General features: G+C 34.9%; 1 protein-coding gene and 1 non-coding gene across 2 annotated transcripts; one reads left to right on the forward strand and one right to left on the reverse strand.

Annotated features, from left to right (window-relative positions):
- The first annotated feature begins 409 nt into the window (after positions 1–409).
- Positions 410–5,789, forward strand: LOC114263937 (uncharacterized). Its single transcript, XM_028204517.2, has 7 exons — positions 410–1,059; positions 2,274–2,326; positions 2,729–2,821; positions 2,902–3,125; positions 3,838–3,904; positions 5,297–5,407; positions 5,577–5,789. Exons 1-7 carry the CDS (start codon positions 630–632, stop codon positions 5,601–5,603), a joined length of 1,005 nt encoding a protein of 334 aa, XP_028060318.2. The 5' UTR covers positions 410–629; the 3' UTR covers positions 5,604–5,789.
- Positions 5,790–6,989: 1,200 nt separating this feature from the next.
- Positions 6,990–10,674, reverse strand: LOC114263942 (uncharacterized). Its single transcript, XR_014347557.1, has 2 exons — positions 10,407–10,674; positions 6,990–7,502 (listed from the first exon to the last, which is right to left on the reverse strand). It is a non-coding gene; the product is annotated as an uncharacterized LOC114263942 (transcript).
- Positions 10,675–15,015: the final 4,341 nt, after the last annotated feature.

Raw genomic sequence — 15,015 nt, forward strand, 5'->3', positions numbered from 1 at the left:
GGGCAAAAAAAGTTGGTTTGAAAGTGATGAATAATAGCACAAAAGCTTAACAAGTAAAGGAGTAAGAAGAGTGAACCACCCCCTAACTCAAAATAGCCTCAAACTAACACTTTTAAACCATAAAACAGAGTTTTTGACAATTCAAAATCAGCTCAAAAACAGTTGAAATAGATGGAAAAATAAGTATACAAAACAAGCTTAAACAAAGCAAGTGCTATACCTTTGAAACAAAGCACAAATTAGGAACAAATTCAAGCTCAAATCTCCTTCCAAACCTCAAATAAGACTCCAAGGAACCTCAGCTCAAAGATGGACAAGTTTGATTAAGGGTGTTGGCATGCAAAAGTATAGAGGAATTAGGCAATTAAGCACAAAATATTAAGAGAGAGAGAGAGAGAAAGCTAGAGAGGGAAATATTTCTTTGATCTCAAAATATACAACTAAACAAATAAAAAAAATTCTAAACTCTCTGTCTAAAATTTTTTTAAAAATTTATCTCCAAAAACCACACCAAGCACACCTGCAATTTCTCATTATCACCAAATAGCCCCAAATTCAGTGGTAGTTTCGCCCAAGACTACCTAACCAACACTTGAAAAAGGCAGAGCATTTATCCAACACTGTTTAAAATGCACAACCCACCACTTAGGCTACAATGCCTCTCCTCTCCACCTCTGCAACCTCTCATCATACCAAACTTCCACTTCTCTCTCTCTCCTTCTTCTTCTTCTTCATCATTTCTTTTCAATAATTTCAAGCCCAGGCGCTTCAGCTTCTTGAAGCCATTCTCTTCCCTTAACGAAACGAAGAAACGAAAGACCCTCCAAAAGGGTATTCCTAAAACCCCCCCACAGAGCCCCAGGACGCTGTTGAATCTGAAACCAAACAATGATGGTGATGAAGAAGAAGAAGGTGGGTTGGAAGCTGAGACTGCTATTAAAGGAACCCTTTTGGCTGGTTTCTTGCTTGTGGGTGTTGTTGGTGGGTTTGTCACGGTTGGGTTCATCTACAAGGATCAGATCAATGCCTTCTTAACCCAGTTTTCGGGTTTCATTGAAGGTAATTTCTCAAGAATGCCATACCCATTTCAAAATTCTTTAGAATTATGGCCTAGATTTTGTATGTATTGCTATTGGAAATTTGGGTTTAATATCATACCTTCTTTTAATTTTTTTAAATTGGTGTAAAATTGTTTATGGGTACCAGAAGTTTTGGTTATGTTGAACGCTATTTCTTTATATTTGAAACCCATCAAGGGTTAATACTTACACGCCCAAGAAAATTTTAAATTTGTTTTAGGGAAATCACAAGACATCATTGGACTATTTGAATCCATCAAATTTAATTCAGATTGATTCAATTAATTAGGACGGGATATAAATATGCAACCAATCACAAAGAGAGAGAACAAGATTAGAGCATCTCCAACCCACTAGGCATATAATGCTTGTTAGTTAAAATGCCTAGTATAACTCATTTTTTTCAACTCCAATGCACTAGGCATATGATTAGGCATTTTAGCTCAACTCATATTCACTAGCTACATGTAGCTAGCTTTCAAGGCTAGGCAAAATGAGTTTAATCATTAGGATCATTTCCCTCCATCTTTGTTGCTGATGTGGCATTTTCTAAAATTAATAGTATTTAGATAAATAGCTAAAATAAAGAGCATGGTTGGAGTAGAAATATGAAATAGTTGATAGGCAAAATAAAATATATACTTTATAGTAATATTTAGATAGGTAAAATGCCTATTACCGTTGGAGATGCTGTGGAAAACCAAATCTCAGGAAAATACTATAAACAATTTTGAAGTTGATCCTCAAACTCATTTGTGTTGTTGATCTTCACATTTCCTTTCCTGATCTTCACTAGCAACGTCAACTCCAATGAAGGTGAGCAATCGATTAATGCATATGTCCTAAATTTATATGAATGAGAGTTAACCCAAGGAACCAATCCTCACTGTCACTCGCAATAGATTCAAACCACTGAGATCACCAAGAACTCAGCAATCCTTCAGGACAAATCTCACCATGTTCAAACATCTCAGTGGAATTTTTACAATGTTTGAATCATCGTTCTAGACTAAAGCAAAACCCATCTATTCCAACTGACACACTTTCGAATGAGATGTAGGAATCTTTAAATTAAAATAGAATCTGTAGTTGCAATAGTCCACCAAAGTTTTTTTTCTCTATAAAGTTTCTGCACTTTATTTAAAAATATATATATATATATATATTATAAATTGAGTTTCTGTTAATGAACAGGTTATGGACCAGCTGGATATGCCTTATTTATAGTGGTTTATGCTGGATTAGAAGTAAGTGCTTGCTCTCCTTCTGAAGCCTAACACGTTTACAAGGCTAATTATTAGCCTCTCATTGATGTTCAACATGCTATACTTTAGGTTCTGCATTTTAAAAATAGCAAATGTTTTGTGGTTCCATTCCTCACACAACAAGCCGTCAGCGGTTGAATGTTGGTCCATTTATCTTTTTTATTTCAAGTCACAAATACTCAGCAGATCTGCATATGAATGCTATAAACCAAGAATTCTCTCAGATTTCTATGAATAGTCCCTTTGAATACCTATCCTCGCTGCCATTTCTCTTGAAACAATATACAACATTTGCATAGTTCCGATCATAATTCATGTATAGAATGAAGTTGTTTAATTATTTTATGCAACTTTACTGATACTTTGACTGATATGTTATCCTAGATCCTTGCAATACCAGCTATCCCATTGACCATGTCAGCTGGTCTCCTATTTGGTTCTATTACTGGCACTATCATTGTCTCTATCAGTGGAACAGTAAGTTGAAGTATTTCCATTTTACAAGAAAACAGCCTAGGCAATTGGGTACATGAACTTGTGTCTTTTTACCCTTTCAGGTGGCTGCAAGTGTTGCTTTTCTAATTGCCAGATATTTTGCCCGTGATCGCATTCTTAAATTAGTGGAAGGAAACAAAAAATTTCTTGCGATTGACAAGGCAATTGGAGAAAATGGTTTTGGTGTTGTTACTTTTCTCCGTTTGAGCCCTTTGCTTCCTTTTTCTATTGGAAACTATTTGTATGGACTTACATCTGTGAAGTTTGTTCCATACGTGTTGGGAAGGTTTGCTTCTTGTTTATTCAATACATTTGTGTTATATAATATTGGTTTCTGCGTTGCTTATATTATTAATTGGTTTGCCTTTTAATTGTTGTAACCAATTTCAGTGATTTAATGTTTGTGTATTTTATTAATTGGTATCTAAAGTATTTTAGGATGCCTTTACCCTTGGAATGATATTTATTCAAGATCGACATGCCTGATGTTGAACAAAAATATAAACTTTTATATGTAAAAGTATTTCCACATCTAAATCTAGTTGTTCAACTATGTTACATTCTGCTTCTGCTTCTGCTTCTGCTTTTTCTTTTTTTGTTGTTCTTCCCCTTCCAATAAGTGAAGTACTACTTACTAATTCAACTTATTAAGGAAGGTTTTAATTTTGCTATTTAATTTTTGTGTTCTTCAACATTGAAATGAGTCCAAAATCCAGAATTTTAGATCATTCTTCTGAAGTATAAGATACTTTGTGTGATCTAGCCAGTATCAACTGTGAAAAATTAATATTACTTAAATGACATCCCAAAATCTGCTGCAAGATCAAAATTCAGAGATTGGCCTCTGGCTGAATGATTGATATGAGGTGTCTGGATTCGTATATAAACCAAAAAGTTACTCACACGCGGAACACTGTAGTTTACACTCAAAATTCCAAGTCCATTTCTAATCTCTTCTGCTTTAAATACAAAAATTGTAACCAAGATTTCTCATGCAGTTGGCTGGGAATGCTACCAGGAACCTGGGCTTATGTTAGTGCTGGCGCATTTGGGCGAGCAATGATTGTGAGTTTGTTATTGCTTTTTCCTTATATTATAAATTTATTTCTTTTAAATTTCTGATTATATCCGAACAGTACCTATTGTTTTTCTTGTTGGGGAAATTTTGTTGAGTTTACTGTAATGCATAGAAGAAGTGCTATTATGTGACCCTGGAAAGTAAAGAGGGTACAACGAGTTTGTCTGTCGTTGTGAACTTGAAAACCCGCACTGGGTAGGATGGCTGTATCCTTTGGGTTAGGAACCCAAAAATGGATCATATGTCACTGGACTTGTGCGTAGCAAGCGCTGGAGGTACAATGTTGTGACTTTGACAGTCAGATTTGGATCCCTCAGTTTTTGACTTGGTATGTTATGGGCAATTGTTGGTTTTGGAACTTTGTATGTACTAGTAAGGTGGTGTGAGTTAATTCCTTAAAAAAGTTAAAAGGTGGTTTTAAGGTAAAAAGTTGCATTTGCTTACACTCCATAAATTGATGCGTGACTCAAAGGCAGTCCACTTGATGTGTGCTTCCACTCCCTAGTGACCCATCGACCCCCCGGTCAATACAGTAGTAAGGTAAAATATGTTCCTAGGAAATGGTCCTCGAGTGGTTGATCGCATTTCCTAAATCTCCATATAGCTCCACGAAGTTTCTAATAATTGGATATGTATTGCTTGTTCCCAGGTTGATTCCTCATAGTTTCAAGATTGAAAGAATTGTGTATTATTAATGTGTAACTAAAAATGATTAAACAATCTAAACGTACGTCTTCATAAACCAAACCAAGCCTTAAGTCTCATAAAATAGGATTAGTTATATGAATCCTTCTTCTTCACTCGACTCTATTAAGGGCTATTTGGTTAATCAAAACAAAGCGATTCATATATTTATTTACTACACGAACTCACGTCAATTTTGGTTTGTCCTTTCCCTTAACATTCCCATTTGCTGTAATTGTATCGCATCTCTTCACTACTATCTCTATTAGTCTCCGTTGTATATGATCAAGCCATCTCTATTAGTCTCCGTTGTATATGATCAAACCATCCACCTTAGCATTTTCATCTCAACAACACTCATTTCATCTACATGTTGTTTCTTAGTTGCTCAACATTTTGTCCTATACAACATTGCTGGTCTAATAACCGTTGTATAAAAAAAAAATTGATCCATCATAGAATGCCAACTGTATTATATTGCTTTCCTAAGTATCTGAGGACCACCGGAAAGCCAAGCATTTGAATCAATATTGTTTGTGATTAAGTGATGAGTACATGTCATTGTGCTATTGGACTGAGCTTGACTTTAATACATAAATGTTATAAATGCAATTATTTAAAATTATTACTTTTTGAGATGTTACTTTTAAGTTCTTTAGCTTATTTTTATTGTATTGAAATTTGGGATGTTACAGCAAGAAGAATCTGGTGTGGGTTTATCTGGAGGAAACAATCAGCTACTTACACTCGGGCTTGGACTATTGGCAACAGCACTGGCTGCAACTTATGTTACAAAGCTAGCTAAGGTAATGTCTCCTCCAGCATTTTCTTTATATTTACACTTCAACTATTATTATTTTCTGTACTACTGCTTTAACATCGAAACAGTTCAAGAAGCCAGAGACTGGGGGCTTTTTGGTTTCTCCATGAAAATTACTGTGGAGGATCTTATTTTCTTGTTTCTTTATTATGCAGGATGCTGTTAAAGATACTGATGAATAGAGACTGGCTCATGGCTTCGTCAGGGAATTGGAGCATAGAACAATAACGATTTAGATTGAACAATCAACAGGTGTTGTTACTGCATGTAATTATTCAAATGTATCTAATAATTAACCAAATGAAATAGGTACTGTTAATTTTTATTGATTTTTATCATCTATGATATGCTACCGAAATAAATAATCATGATGCTACTCTCTCTCTCTCTCTCTCTCTCTCTCTCTCACTCAGATTCAATCCAGCACTTGTTGGACATTGGTATCGTTGTTGAAATGATATTTGATTTTGTGGTGGTTGCTAGTTAGCATGGCACAAACTCTTTCAAATTAGCAATTTGATTTCTATTGCTATGTGGTAAGCCAAGTTTATTGTGTTTGATAAAGCAAGCTATTGTAGTGAATGAAGATGTGCTCCAATTCTTTTGAATAACTGTCTTTTGAAGAGCTCAATTTTAAAAAATTGTCAACCAGTGAAATAAATTAGGACTTCTGTATATTATTTATTTGAGGAATTAGATTGATCCTTTTTCCCATTTCAAGGAGCAAAAAAATATAAAGGACACAAGCTGGTAATCATTGCATATGATAATTTAAGTTCAAAATAGTGTGACAGAAAATGTTATTACCCTGTTTTCTGTTTTGTTTGTTTGTTTTTTTTTTTTTTTAATTTCCAAAAAAAGTAGAAACTAGTTTGGTATAAATAAATAAATAAAAATTCTCATATGATTTTTGGTAAGAATAATTTAAAATTTATTTTTTAATATTTATTTTTATCAAATTAATCTCTATTTAAAAAAAAAAAAAATCAGAAAACTGATTCTGAAAGTTAAACGAAAGATAGTAATTTTTAGTCATTACAATACTATAGTTGCAAAATTTACGACTTGCTTCAAAGGCAATAGAAAATTATTTGCAATACTGTTTAAAATTCGATGAAAAACATTTGATTTGACTTGCTTCAAAGGATATCGACTTCCTCTTTCTAAATAGCATTAATTATTACACAATTTTTTTTTTTAATTATTAACAAATGTCACTTTATTTCCTCTTTCTTAATAGCATTAATAATTACACAAAATTCTTTAATTATTAACAAATAACACTTTATTCTCTCATCTATCAACCCGCAAATTTTGATCCATCAACTATAAATACAGTACAAACACCACTAAAATGCAATTTTATAGTTAAAAAGTCTAAATGTATAGAAGCATAAATATGACAGTTGCTAATAATTTAGAGTCCTAGTGTAATTAACCTTTCTTATTATTATAGTTGGGAGTTCTTATCATTGAACAACATCATAAAAAAAAGAAAGATGAATAAACAATTCAAATCAACTCTGAACAACCAACCTATCAACTGATAAAAACTAAAACGATTCAGATACTGAAAATGATAAACTACTACTATTTTTATTAGAAAGGAAGAATTTTTATTTGGCCCTCTCTCAACAATTTACCAACAAAAATTGCACAAAAAATCCAGTCACTAAAATATTTTCTTGGCTTACTATGATTTCTTAGTTTGCGAGAAACCTACATTCAAGTGTGATAACCCAACAGTATCTGGGCTCTGAAGCTGTTGAAGCTGTTTCTTACCACGCCGAAGCAAGTATTCAATATAGAGGAAATTCTTACGTTCAACTAATGCTGAATTGCGACGAAACTCAGCTGTCACAACTGATTCAATTTGATGTCGATCTTCAGGGGATTTGGTGCGTGCTGCTCGCAAAAACCCTCTGTATAGACCAAGTACTTGCTTCTGCATCCCAGAAAGCTTTTTTGGTCCAGTAGAGCCTACCATTGGATCTTTCTCATCAACTTTGCTTCTAAATTGCTTTTCGGTAGTATATTCTTGAGCAGAAAGAAAAAGCAATCTATTACCCTTTTGCCTTCTACTGCAGCTCGGCACAAGCAGAATGTCAAAAATTATTATAACACTAAATCACAAACGGAATAAAATAAAAATAAAAACCCAATTATTAAAAGATAGAAAAGCATATAGTTGCTCTCTACTTTTCAAAATCAAAAAACTTGTTATTTTGTAGGTGCCAAATATTCAGAAAACAAAGTATTGAGTCAACTCCATGATAGTCACACAAAAGACTAGTAGTAGTCTCAAAAAACTGTGTCGAGATTGGATTCTAGAATTGGAATGAGCCTCAAAAGAAATAAATATGGGTCTAGCCAAAGACCCATAAATACATATGGTAAAACAGTTTCACCACTATAATTCATTAAAAAACAAGAACAAATTTGAGTGCAAAGAGATACTCCATGAATATTGATATCTAAAATTTCAACAAACAATTCACATAGATTTGTCAATTGAAGGCTTAGATCTTGCCCATACTGCATCTTTTTTCCAACTACATGTAGCCTGACAAATAACTAAAGAGCCTTCTAACATGAAATTGTCAGTGTGTGCTATCTTGATGCCCTTTATAGCAGATTTTTTGCTTGGCAGTAACCAGGACTTGCACAGCATGAGTCAAACGACTATGTAGAGGTAAAGCATCGGCCATTGTTTTGCAGGTTCACAATTGGCAGAAGCAGGTATCTTATCACACTGATCAGCAATGAAAAGATCTGGTTATGCTTGGTGATGAATACTTGAGTGGTCCTATGCAGGGTGTGTGTGTGTGTGTGTGTGTGTGTGTGTGTGTGTGTGTGTGTGTGTGTGTGTGTGAGAGAGAGAGAGAGAGAGAGAGATAGATAGGAGGGGGGGGGGGTCGCTGTTTATTAACCTGTAAACCCTGGAGGAAATATATAAGAATAGTATTTCTATAATATTAAAAACTATTAGGGGAAAACATTAAAAAAAAAGAAATAGTTATAAAAAAAATAAAAGAAGAATATCATAACTATCTCCAACATTTTAAAAGAAGAATAATCCTCTCTCTCTCTATCTCTCATATACTGATTTTCTTTACTCCCTCGTACCATCTCTCACTACTGGCTTTCCAAACATGGAGGCTTCCATCATCTCTCCCCTGCCTCTCGTCCTCTATTGCACACTCTCTTCTTTAAGTCTCTCTTTCAAGTTGTGTGTGGACTTGTTCATCTCGAGCTCTCCCTACGTCCCGATTCTCCGGAGGGTGAAATGTTTTAATTGTCTCATCTGTCTACATAATTTTATTATCATGTAAATAAAATGAACTTTAGTTAGTATAATATTGATACACTGCAAAAAATAAAAAAAAGAACAATCGAGCTTGTGAATTTCCTAATGACCAATGCATTACAAAAGCAACCACCATCACTATGGATGGCAATGAGCCGAGACGGGTGGATTTTGTTTTCCTTGTCCTTGATCCCTCAGTAACTTATGTCCCCCTGCTCCCAACCCAATCCCCGACGGGAAATTTTTTAGGCTACCATCCCCACCCCTCAACAGGGAGCAGATTTCCTCGTCTCCCATTTCTGAGCATTGATAGCAACAAAAGGAGGAAAAAAAAAAAATTCATACAAAATCAGCCACACAAAAATAAATAAATAAATAAATAAATAGATCCAAAAGATTTTGTTTCCATCAGACGCAACCGTCCCAATTGGATTTCAAATTTTTTTCAATCCTACAACACAATAATGTCAGATCTGAAATATTTTATTATAGTTTTTACCCGAATTCTACTGAGATCCTATTGCCCACAACTAACATAAACATCAGTCAAGATTAACACATCACAAAAAAGATTAACCAAGACTTCCATGGAATCACCCCCAATTTGCTTGAACAAAGTATTACTGGCAATAAAGAGATTCACCCAAGAAGTTGAATGCTTTTGATAAAGACAAAATGAAAAGCTTACAAATTGGACAATAATAATAGGAAACAAGTATCAATAATGAGTAAATTAAAAAATCTCAATCTACTAAGCAAAATAAGATAACAAGAAACACAAAAGTAGACATTAGCAGACATATATTATTGTGATATTGAATGCTATGACAGTGCTATCATCATATAACAAATCAAATAGGGCTAAAGAATGATATAAGACGTACCGGGAATGTGAGGGAAATCAGAGTTTTGGGTTTTTCCGATTTGGGAAATCAGAGTTTTGGGTCTTGGAGGTGTCGATGAGTAGGGGTGTGCACGGTGCGAGTCAGTGCCTTTTGGACGTAAAATAGAAACCGTACGGCAGGTGCGGATTGATAAAAATGTTATTAGAAATTACCATTTTTCTTATCAAAAACCGGCAATTCGGTTGATAAATAATGAGGGATTTGACTTGACGGTTTGGCCGGATTAGCAGTTTATAAAAAAACATAATTGAAATTACAAAATTTGAATGAAAGAGTAAAAAGATCTAATTTATAAATTAACTAAAATAGTCAAAATTAAAATAGATGTTCATTCATCTAATCTAGCATTAAATATTGACAAACTAGTGAAATAAAAATTCAACAATTCAAACAAATTATACAATAACAATTGAACATAAATAAATAACAAAAAAACTATCATCAAAATCATTATTAAAAAAAGAAAAAAAAGGCCAATACAACAAAATAATATTGAGCACAGACAATTGGATTCCAAAAAATAAGTGGAGTATTGACCAACTATTCCATTCAAGGACCCAATAATTGGAGGTTGGGGAAGGTGATTAATGTATATTTTTATTAGTTGGATTGAGCACTTAATTATCTAACCCTTCTCTTCTCTCTCTCTCTCTCTCCAAGATTCTGAGCTACCATATTCAAGAAGGCTTCGAGAAAAATGTCTGGAACCAGAGACATTGATACAGGTCTCGATGACAAAAAGCGAAAAAGGATAAAGAGCGAGAGCTATGTACCAGCGAACAGCAGCGGCAAGCTGGCAGCGACGAGCAACGAGCGGCGGCAACGAGAGAAGAGCAGCGGCGGTGGCAGCAAGGCTAATGGCGGGCGGTGGCGCCTATCGGCAAGGTAAGGAGGAGGAGCAACAAGGGAGGCGAATAGCAGTCCATGAATGAAAGAAATGGATTGGGCTGTGAGTTAGGTTTAATTGAGAATTGATTGTGTGTGTGAGAGTCTGTACATTACTTTGATAGATTTAGGCTAGGATTGTCATCTTAAAAAAGGTCAAGAGTAAAAAAATTATGATCCTATTTAAATTATATTATTTTATTTAAATTATATTATATTATATTTCTATCACATCATTTTAAATCTAACTTATATTTCATAAAAAATAAAAAAATACACTTAGGTCAAGTTTGACAAGTCCAGAAAAAGCTAAAAAGTCAAAAAGTTACTCAAAAAGTTAAAAAATTAACACTATTTACTAAAAGTCAACAATTACGGCTGCACAACTCCCAATTCTAATTTTCTCTTACAAACTAATTTTTACAATTTTTTATTACACATTTTTCCATAAAAAGTCAAAAAGTTAACCCAAACATTTATATTTTCTTCCTCAATTTTTTAGTTCAAAAATACAAAAAATACACTTATTTAGGACACTCCAAACAACCCCTTAATTTAATCCAATAGTTGAAATTGAACTTAAACCTAGATATATATATATATATATATATGTATATATATACATATATATTAGCTGGAAGGGGAAATGAAATTAATGGCGGGTCGGTTCGGTTTGGTTGAAATGGCAAATTATTTTTTATAAACTGCCACTCACGTTGATCCGCCCTCCTTGAACTCTCTGCCCACCCATTAATGTTGTATTTGGTTGGGTGATTTAAGGAGGAATTTGAAAAGAAAAATAGAAAAGGTAGGTGAAATGAAAATAAAATATATCTAAATTTTACATAGTTTTACATATCTTTTCTCTTTTTCTTTCTAAATTTCTTCCTAAATTGTTCAACCAAACACAGCATAAAAGTCAAAAAAAAAAAAAAAAAAAAAAAAGTGTAATTCAGTGTGTCTCAATGCGATTTGGATGTGGTGGGTCTGCACAGCAAAATTCTGAGACAGAAAACACTCCGTTTGGATCGTGGCTGAGGTTGTGATGTACAAAGGCTGTGTATGTACTGACTTTTTTTTGTTTATTTATTTATTTATATATATTATGTATTTCAGAAATGCTTCCTACCCCCATTGGGGGTCGACCCCCAGTGAGGTGTCATTCTGGGATTGACCCAAAAAAAACAATTTTTTTTTTTTGTGTTTTCAGCGAATAGGGGGTCGCCACCTCACTGGGGGTCGACCCCCACTGGGTGTATGAATCACAACTGTTATGTATTTTTGTGCGAAATGATTGGTAATTTTTTTTAGTATCACCGTTATCATTATTTATTGGAAAATGTCTCGTAGCTCAAATTTTGTGGCTCAAAAGTGGCTCAAATGGCCAAAACGACGTCGTTTTGGCCATTTTTATGTTGTTCTGTACTCAAAACGACGTCGTTTTGGCCATTTGAGCCACTTTTGAGCCACAAAATTTGAGCTACGTAGCATTGTCGTTATTTATTTACAGGAATTTGGTGGGTCGTACTGGAGGGTTGAAAAATATTGTAGTGGGAAGACGGATGAAAATAAGAATCAGTTTGTTTGGTTGTGTTTTTTTAAAAATATTTTTTAAAAAATTTTATTTTCTTATTTTTTGTATTTTTTTGTTTTTATTAAATTTTTTTAATATTTTAAATAATTTTTTTTTTATTTTTTAGATATACCTAATATAAATATACTTAAAAAATAAAAAAATTGTGAAAAAAACCTTTTAAAAATTCACTAAATACCAAAAATACAAAAAAAATACAAGAATTCAGTATATTTTTTATATTTTTATGTATTTATTAAATTTTTAAAATATTTTTTTACAATTTTTTTACTTTTTAGATGCATCTAAGTAAGGTGTATCTAAAAAAGTAAAAAAAATGTTTAAAATTTTAAAAATATTCACTAAAAACAAAAAAACACGAAAATCAAAAAACTGAGTTTTTAAAAAACTTAATTCAAAAAACTCAAACCAAACACACTGAATAGTATGATAATTTTATTTAGAGTCTTATTAATAATTGTACGAGTAAGAAATATTCCTTATCGTATAATCCTATTGATCAAGTCTGTGCTCTTCCGTACGACGTCGCTTTACTCCTTGAAAATACAAACGTGAGCTAGCCGGCGGGTGTGTGCCGGATACCTCTCCGATGCCTAAGTCAGCAAAATAGGCAAATAGACAAAAAGTTCTGTGTATTTGGGAATCAAAATTGTGTTACCTCTCCATAGGTGATGCTATGAGCTTTTATAGGTTTCGCGTGGCACAATCCTAGTAGGACTCTTACTCCTCCATGTAGAATCCTCCTTGGAGTCATATTCTTTAAAGATAATGCTTATCCTTCAACGCTCCTCTCACTGCTTGAACCAAGTGAGATGGTTTTACCATGGTCGGATTCCAATACGATCGAGGTGAGCATGGCTATGCTAAGCCGCAGAGTAGATTCCTTTCACTGCTCTTACCTCGGTTTCTCCTGTACGACCCATGGTATGCTTAGACCGAGCTAGCAAATAGCAAGATTCCAACCGAGCTAACCACAGTATGCTATGACCGAGCTAACGCTGAGCATGGTGACCGAGCTAACTGCAAAGCTCTCTTGGACCGGACTAACTTCAAGGTTTTCTCGGACCGGGCTAACTTCAAGGCCTTCTTACTATGGCTCACAACGGCCCATTACCCAGCTCGGCCCAATTTAGATATAAATTACCCTCTCAATTGCCCTTTAATTCTATCTGCGCAGCATGATAGAGATTACTTGTTTGTTAGCCGAGCTAAAAAATCTTTAGCCCTTCCACCGAGCTAGTATGGCGCCGGGCTACCGATTGGTATGGTTACAAAACGTTTCTTCAGTCGTACTGAAACTGAATCGCTTCCCATTCCTAGGACACGTGACGAACTGTCATTTGCCTGGCGTAGCTGTCACGCCGTCTTCGTATTTCGTAAAAGTTTGAACAGTCCCGCCATTTTGCTTCCTTTTCCACAAAACAAACCCTACTTTTTTGAATAATTCGCTTGCACTATTCACCTTCTTTCTCTCTCGTTTTGAGCCTTCGTTCTTCCTCATCATTCCATCTGTGAAGCTCGTGTTCTTGTTGATACTACCCCCATCTTCAATGTTTTTACCTTGAACTGGTAAGTTGATTCGAATCTTTTTCCTTTATGTTAATTTTGCACATGTATAGTATGTTTATTTGTATGTTTTTCAAAACATATTCCATTTTTGCTTAACTTTGGGTCTTCTGAAAAAGAAACCTTGCAATATAGCCACTACATACATAAACAATCTAAACAAGTTTTCCTTTGATCCAAAATCACACTCTAACCGAACTAGGATATCGTTTGTACTATGTACGGTCCAGGCTGGACTAAACAACCGGACTAAAACTTCATACCCCAACTCATAGTTTTAATAGGCCCTACTTCTTAGCCGAGATATCTAACTGTATTAAGTTTGCGCAATACCGCGCTAGAAAGCCCTAACCACCGACCGAACTAAAACTTGGAGCTAAACCAGCTCCCATAGTTAAAAACCGAACTAAGAATGCTGTCCTAAAAGTTCAACCGGGCTAACAGCCCCTTGCTCAAACTGAGTTAAGACCCGTAACACCTCACGTAGCCGAGCTAGAACTTTATTTATCTTGCCTTTGTTTCTCTTAGCACGGTCCAGCAACCTGTGCTTAACACCTTTGTTTTTCACTTTGCAGACTTAGGTTGCCCAGGCACTCCTTTGAGCACTCAACCGAGCTACTCAGCATCATACTTCGACCGAGCTAATACTCCTGTTCAATTTATTTATAACTTAAACCTCAAATGGGAAAGTATAGGTTCTTAGTTAACTCACTAGGTGCCATGGCCGAATTTCGAAAAGATTATAACATCCCTGATGATGTCCATCTCACCTTAGCCGACCTGGATATGGGGAAAACACGGCTTCGTTCCCTTTACCCTTCTGTCCATAGTAGAAACCGGATTAAGATTCCGCGTACAACCTCTTCTCTGTGAATTCCGTAGGCAGACCAACCTTTGCCCAACCCAACTTTCCATCAATTCTTACCGTATAATAAATGGTATTGCCGAGCTAAACTGCCGGGCTGGCCTTAATCTCGGTTTAGCCGAGCTCTTCCATCAATATTTTATAGGCTCCGCTGAAGATGGATGGGTCTATTATTTAAGAATAAGACGCCGGCGTGAAAAGATAATAAAGGATACCCCGGATAAAGACGTGAACGACGATGATTTCTTCTGGGTATCTGGGAATTTTGAGGACCAACAAGTCCAGATCCCTGGCGACAGAATAAATTGGAACAAGGGTGTAGCCGGTAGAGTTACCTCGGCTTTATTCTATGCCTTTCTTTACTTCGGTTTTCTCATCTTAAACCGCACTAACTGTTGTCTTCTTTTATGTAGATTTGAACTTTCTCAAGTCCCAATACAGCTACCCCAACTTGAATGTACTTCGCGCCGCC

Source organism: Camellia sinensis, chromosome 12 (genome assembly GCF_055761805.1).
Source record: "Camellia sinensis isolate YWXY chromosome 12, ASM5576180v1, whole genome shotgun sequence".
Lineage (NCBI taxonomy): Eukaryota > Viridiplantae > Streptophyta > Magnoliopsida > Ericales > Theaceae > Camellia > Camellia sinensis.